The sequence below is a fragment of the Monosiga brevicollis genome, genomic scaffold (assembly GCF_000002865.3).
Source record: "Monosiga brevicollis MX1 MONBRscaffold_25 genomic scaffold, whole genome shotgun sequence".
NCBI lineage: Eukaryota > Choanoflagellata > Craspedida > Salpingoecidae > Monosiga > Monosiga brevicollis.
The window spans coordinates 599,445-605,389 of record NW_001865062.1 but is presented as its reverse complement, the minus strand read 5'-3'; the positions used below and the strand labels follow the sequence as shown (position 1 = coordinate 605,389).

The window sequence follows — 5,945 nt, the reverse complement described above, 5'->3', positions numbered from 1 at the left end:
TGGGGGGGGGGGGGGGCGCAGAAGAGCGGCCACAGACACGCATACAACGTACAACTTCCGGGCTGTCAAACGGGTAGCGAGCAGGAAAGGTCACTTGAAGGCGGTAGGTTTCATTGTGATACAGTGTCTCGGGAGCACCCGTCAGCTCAATGATCCATGGCCGCTCCCCAGCGCTGGCAGACAAGAGCTGAACCCCAGCTGGAGGCTCGGCTTTCTAAAACGCGGCGCTTTCCATGTGAGGGCAAGGTCCCAACAACAGCCCCGGCGCTCGACGATCTGAGGAAACGGCGGGTCGCACCAGGGCGTTGAACTCCTTCTCAACGCGTCGGCTGACTTTTTTGGCCATGGCGCTGCTGATGCCAATGGTTAGCTGATATCAGCCCACCACCCTAGATTCAAGATCAGAAAACAAAGGCCCCGGTCAACACTGACACCTACGACAAGCGCCAAGCAAGGTCAACCACAGCTTTGGCCAACGCACCGTCGTCTCCTGCGTCGTTCTCAACCCCTCTTGATTGCCACCAGGTTCAAGTTCTGCCGGAAAAAAACACCAGTACACCTGCAGCTGCAGCAGGAGCAGGAGGCGAAATGAACACGTCTGAAGGAGAGGAAGCAGAGCAGAGAAGAGCAGAGGAAGCAGAGCAGAGCAGAGCAGAGCAGAGCAGAGCAGAGCAGAGCAGAGCAGAGCAGAGCAGAGCAGAGCAGAGCAGAGCAGAGCAGAGCAGAGCAGAGCAGAGCAGAGCAGAGCAGAGCAGAGCAGAGCAGAGCAGAGCAGAGCAGAGCAGAGCAGAGCAGAGCAGAGCAGAGCAGAGCAGAGCAGAGCAGAGCAGAGCAGAGCAGAGCAGAGCAGAGCAGAGCAGAGCAGGGCAGAGCAGGGCAGAGGGTCAAGCGCTGCCGCCGCTGTCACTGACTCACTGCCCGCGTCAGCTCAAAAATAAATCTCTCTCTCTCTCTCATCGTTAATCGAGATCACAAACCTCTAAAATTGTCTGACATCTGATGAACTTTTTTTTTTTTTTTTGAGAACAACAACAACAACACTTGTAACACGTAAAGTACACGTTCCGTAAAGTTTAAGAATTAGAATCCTAGGATGTAAAGTTTTAAATTGGTTTTTTTTAATGTTTGTGGTCGTTTGGGAGTTGTTGGATCTTCAGGCAATTTTATTTTTTTTGCCTCAGTGGCGGCGGAGCGCGGGGGGACGAGGAGGCGTGATTGGTGGCAGTACGGGGTGACTGAGGCAGCAAGCAGGCGCAAAGAGGTATGTGCTGGTGGACCAGGATTGGGTGGGGTGTCATTGAGAAAACTGATGTGATTGATTGATTGACTGATTGACGAATTGCTCGGCGGTGCCCCGGCAGCCAGCAACATGTCCGACGGCAGAGAGCTGCTTGGTTCATGCTTGTCGGATTTCCCACGCGATACACTGGAACTGTTGCGCAGCTGGTCGAAAGATCGAGTCCAGTCTGCTGTTTGCTACAAGGACCCGGTCAGCCATGCCTGTAATCTGGTGCACGCCGCGGGCTGGAAGGTGACTCACGCAGATGCCATCCATCGGCTTGGGCTTGTGGCTTATCCTGATTTGGCAGAAAGGTTGGACACCACTGCACTGGACCTGCTTCAAGGGTCATATTGACGTTGTGCGGGTGCTGCTGGGTCACAACAACGTTGATGTGAATGCCAAGACTGATGTGGGTCATGAATCAACCGCCAGTTGGACAACGTGTGTGTAGCACCTCACCTGCCCGACACGTTGTGCATGGCAGGATGACTACACCCCTCTGCACTGGGCCTGCATCCATGATCATGCGGACGTTGTACGAGAGCTGTTGAAACACGACAAGATTAATGTCAACATCAAGGACAAGGTGGGTGATATGCTCCCTGCCTTGCCATTGGGATGAAGGTGGCAGCGCGCCTGGGGCACAGTCAAGTCTCACGACCATAAGTTTACAGGATGGCTGGACTCCACTGCACGAGGCCTGCTGTGCCGGTCATGCTGATGTTGTACAAGAGTTGCTGGGCCACGACAAGGTTGATGTGACCATCACGGACAGGGTGAGTGCTGGACCCGAGCCCGAGCCACCGCCTTGCCGCACCCTTATTCAGATCGCGTCATCGCTTGCGGTGTTCTTTTGCCTGAAACTGTGACCTCACATTTTATCAAATCCGTATCCTCAGAAGTACCAAACTGCGCTGAAACTAGCCCGTGCCGAGGGGCATGCGGCCGAGATTGAGCCTCTCTTTGCTGCACGCGAGCAACGACTCGGCGCAAGCACCGCTGCGCCATCGTCGCAGGTATGTTTGACTGATTGCCGCCATCCACCCCATTGAAGCATCATCTCATTTGCCAAACATCACCCTTCCGCACAGCCACCTGCCTCCAAACCTGCTGCGACCACGCCGCCGTCGGACGCCGCCCGCCGCCCTCCTGAGCCACGCGCCCAGAGCAGCAGCAGCAGTGCACCTGCACCTGCACCTTCACGGGCAACTGCGGTGCGTGCGCCGCCATCTCATGGACCAGATATCTTCATATCGCTGCGCTTCGGCGAGACGCTTCCGGCAGGCCAGGCCCTGAAAGCTCGACTCGAGGCGAGTGGCCTTCGGGTCTTCCTCTGTGCCGTGCAGGCCGGCGGTGACCTCGTTGATGAAATTGTGCAAAACATCGATCAGTGTCGGCTGGTGGTGGTCATGGGATCCCGGACCTATGGCAAGGACACCGGCGTGGGTTTTTGCACGGCAGACGAGCTCAAGTTTATCATGAGCGAGCAGAAAGAGGTGTTTTTGGTGAAAATGTGCGATCGGTTTGAGGAGGCGCTCGCGCGCTTCCGACTGGGCTCCAACGTGATGTACCACGCCTGGATGCCGACGACCAACGTCGAGCAGCGACACGTGCCAGATGCCCTCGTAGCGGCCATCCTCAACAAGCTCGCTTCCATCTGAGGGTGTTGTTGTGGCCATGATCAGCTGGCGGGCGCTTGTCCTTTTTGTAGAGCGCCCCTCCTTACCTGTTATATTTTTGTCTGACATTGCATTATTCTCTGTGCTGTTTGTGCCCTCTCTCTCTCTTTTTCTCGACCCATCTCTATCTCTCTCTCTCTCTCTCTCTCTCTCTCTCTCTCTCTCTTCTCTCTCTTCTCTCTCTCTCTCTCTCTCTCTCTCTCTCTCTTCAACTCTCTAAAATTCTCTCTTTCTCTCTAAAACTCCTCAAACTCTTTCTTCAACTCTCTCTCTCTCTCTCTCTCTCTCTCTCTCTCACACAATCTCTCTCTCTTAAACTCTTCTCTCTCTCTTAATTTTTTCATCTCTTCATAGAGAGAGAGAGATGGCCGACATTCTGGTGCATGGGGCCGCTGGAGGTGGGGGCGGTGTGCTGGTACTGGCCTTGTGCTATGAAGTGCTGGTGTGCTGGTACTGGCCTTGTGCTTGAAAGTGCTGGTGTGTGGCACTCTGTGTGATAACATTTGGAGCAGATGGATCTTGATATTGAGCATGTGACTGTGTTGGCACGGGTACTTTGTAGGCGCGATTGGGTCCGTGTTGGCGGTGCTTGCTTATCGCCGGCAGGGTGGCTCATTCAAGGCCGCACTCGCTCGCTTGGCCACGTCGGGCTTTGCTTCCACCGCTGCCTACAGTGGTCAGTCAGAGCAGCATGCACCTCGTTGATTGTTGTACCCAATACCCAATGCGGCCCTCCTGCACAGTGGACAAGGGTCTGTGCCACGCGCTCTCACCCAGCCTGCTCCGCTCGTGCACCCAGGCGCTTTGCGGGAGCTGGGCGAACGGGAGCCCAAGGACGCCTACTCGACGTATGAGCGCCACGCGCTGGCCGGCACCCTTGCTGGTCTAGCCACCAGCCTCTGTCTTGGTAGGGCCGGCTCGTCCGGTGATGGGACTTACACCTATTCCCGTTGTACTGCCTTTGATCGCTGGCGGCGCCCATCCCATGATAGGCACAACCCCGCTGCAAACAACGCTGTTTGCCGTGGGTGGATCCAGTCTTGGCCTCTTCAATGCCGGCGTCTTGTCCTCACTACAAGCCATGCGCCGCGAAATTATTGTCCAACATCACACTGACGACTGGGTACGGTTCACCTGTCTGGCTAATGCCGCCCAGCCCCTCCCACCCGCATGCAGAGTAGCTTGCTCGCGAGCCTCTCATACCGTGCCGCCTTCTTCATCGACCTCTTAGCAATACCGGGCCATGAAATGGGTAGACAGCTTTGATGCGCCCAAATGGCTGCCGGTTCGTTCCGAAGAAACCATGCAAGCGCGGCGTGAGCGCAAAGAAGTCATTGCCGCGCGTCAAGCCGAGCTCCAGGAGCTGCGACAAGAATGGGCCACCGCCCAGGCGCAGAGCGCCACCGTTTAGAGTCCCTTACCCATCTGCAATCGAACCATGAACACTCAATGACCCACCTTATCAACCCGAGAGGGAGAATCCTGTCAAACATGGCCCAACCAACAACCGCAACCGCCCCCACGACCGTAACCGACCCCGCGCACCCACATGCAGACAGGTCCCCCTCATCACGCACGACACACACACACACACACACACACACACACACTTCTTTTCCATAAAAATTAAAAAAAAAAGTTGATGCATGAGCCCAGAGCAAAAAAGTATACGCACGACCAGAATTGAACTGATGACCTTCGCTGTGTTAAAGCGACGTGATAACCACTACACCACGCGCGCCGTTATAAACGAGTGTTGATAATACTGTATAAAACTTACGAAAAAATTTTCACAAGTGACGGTTACAGTTTTCTCTCTCTCTCTCTGGCTCTCTCTCTCTCTCTCTCTCTCGCATTTTATGGCGGGTCAGGATGGCGGCGGCTAGGACCTCGACGTTCCGGCCGGTGGATCGGGAGGCGGACGAGGATGAAGACTCACAGACAACCGAGCTTCAGGTGTGTCCATGGTCGTTCATTCCGCACACATGGGCCCGTAGAGAAACGCCATGCAGACGGTCGAGCTGACGAACGCCTGGCAAACTTAGATCAATGAGCTGCTCGCCAGTCTGAACAAGGCTTTTGAGGCCCACGGTACTGAGGACCATGCCACGGCACAAAGCATCTGTGCCACTATCGTAACCACGCTTGATCGTTCTGATGCTAAGAGCGGTAGTATGCTGCGTAAAGTTCGGTAAGCCGTTCCTGTTTCACCCTCATCATGTCACCAGGACTGGAATGTGAGCTGGCCCAGGTGTTGAACGCTCTTGCCTCTCACCATGCGACGCCATCATCCCAGGCAACGTGCTGCCCGTTTACTTGGTCGGTCCAGGCTCGACTGCCAACAGTATGAGGGAGCACTGGATGCCCTCATCCTAGCCCTCGATCTCATGGAGACACCAGGTGCACATATCCCAATGCCATTCTGCTCTTCCATGTGGCCTCTGTCCTCACCCAGGTTTCCCGCTTCGTCCTCAGATCATTATACCTGGCTCATGGTGGCGCGTACAGCCCACCAACTATCCAAAGATGAACTGGCAGCCCACGCCGCTCACGAGGTATGTCTCACAACAACCACTCCGCTCTTGGAGCCAGAGTCTTGAAGCCTTCTTCACTCGTGCTGGGCCACGCTCTCCGCAGGCGTTACGCTTGCAACCGGGGCACTGGCAAACCCTGCAGCTGCTGCTTAAAATTCATGGTGCTCGCTCTGACGCCCATGGACTCGAGCAGACCGCCCGCCACATCCTTGAGATTGACCCCAACAATACTCAAGCCCGTGACATGCTTGCAGCCCTCAAAATCCCAGACCAAACCCCGATCTTTTCGCGCGGCAAAGCCTCAATGACCATCCCCAGCGCCTCAAATCCTTCATCTCCAACTGCTGAAAACTTGCCATCGCCGTTCCCTGCTCACGATCTCGTGCCAGCCTCGGTACAACAGCTTGAATTTCATTCCTTGGAACGGTAGGATCCCCCCCCCCCCCCCCC

General features: G+C 55.5%; 2 protein-coding genes across 2 annotated transcripts in view; both read left to right on the top strand.

The window, feature by feature from the left end:
* Nucleotides 1-1,544: 1,544 nt before the first annotated feature.
* On the top strand, nt 1,545-3,296 carry MONBRDRAFT_28377 (uncharacterized protein; the record flags this gene model as incomplete). Its single annotated transcript, XM_001748803.1, has 6 exons — nt 1,545-1,691; nt 1,767-1,868; nt 1,957-2,058; nt 2,182-2,298; nt 2,374-2,907; nt 2,994-3,296. 6 exons carry the CDS (start codon nt 1,545-1,547, stop codon nt 3,294-3,296), a joined length of 1,305 nt encoding a protein of 434 aa, XP_001748855.1.
* A 1,537-nt stretch (nt 3,297-4,833) lies between these two features.
* MONBRDRAFT_11024 (uncharacterized protein) overlaps nt 4,834-5,945 on the top strand; it is a gene marked incomplete at both ends in the record, with an annotated part of 7,477 nt that continues 6,365 nt past the window's right edge. The window contains 4 exons of the mRNA XM_001748802.1: nt 4,834-4,917; nt 5,007-5,152; nt 5,291-5,361; nt 5,417-5,516. Coding sequence (XP_001748854.1) covers nt 4,834-4,917; nt 5,007-5,152; nt 5,291-5,361; nt 5,417-5,516 — 401 coding nt within the window. The remainder of the gene's footprint in view (nt 4,918-5,006; nt 5,153-5,290; nt 5,362-5,416; nt 5,517-5,945) is intronic.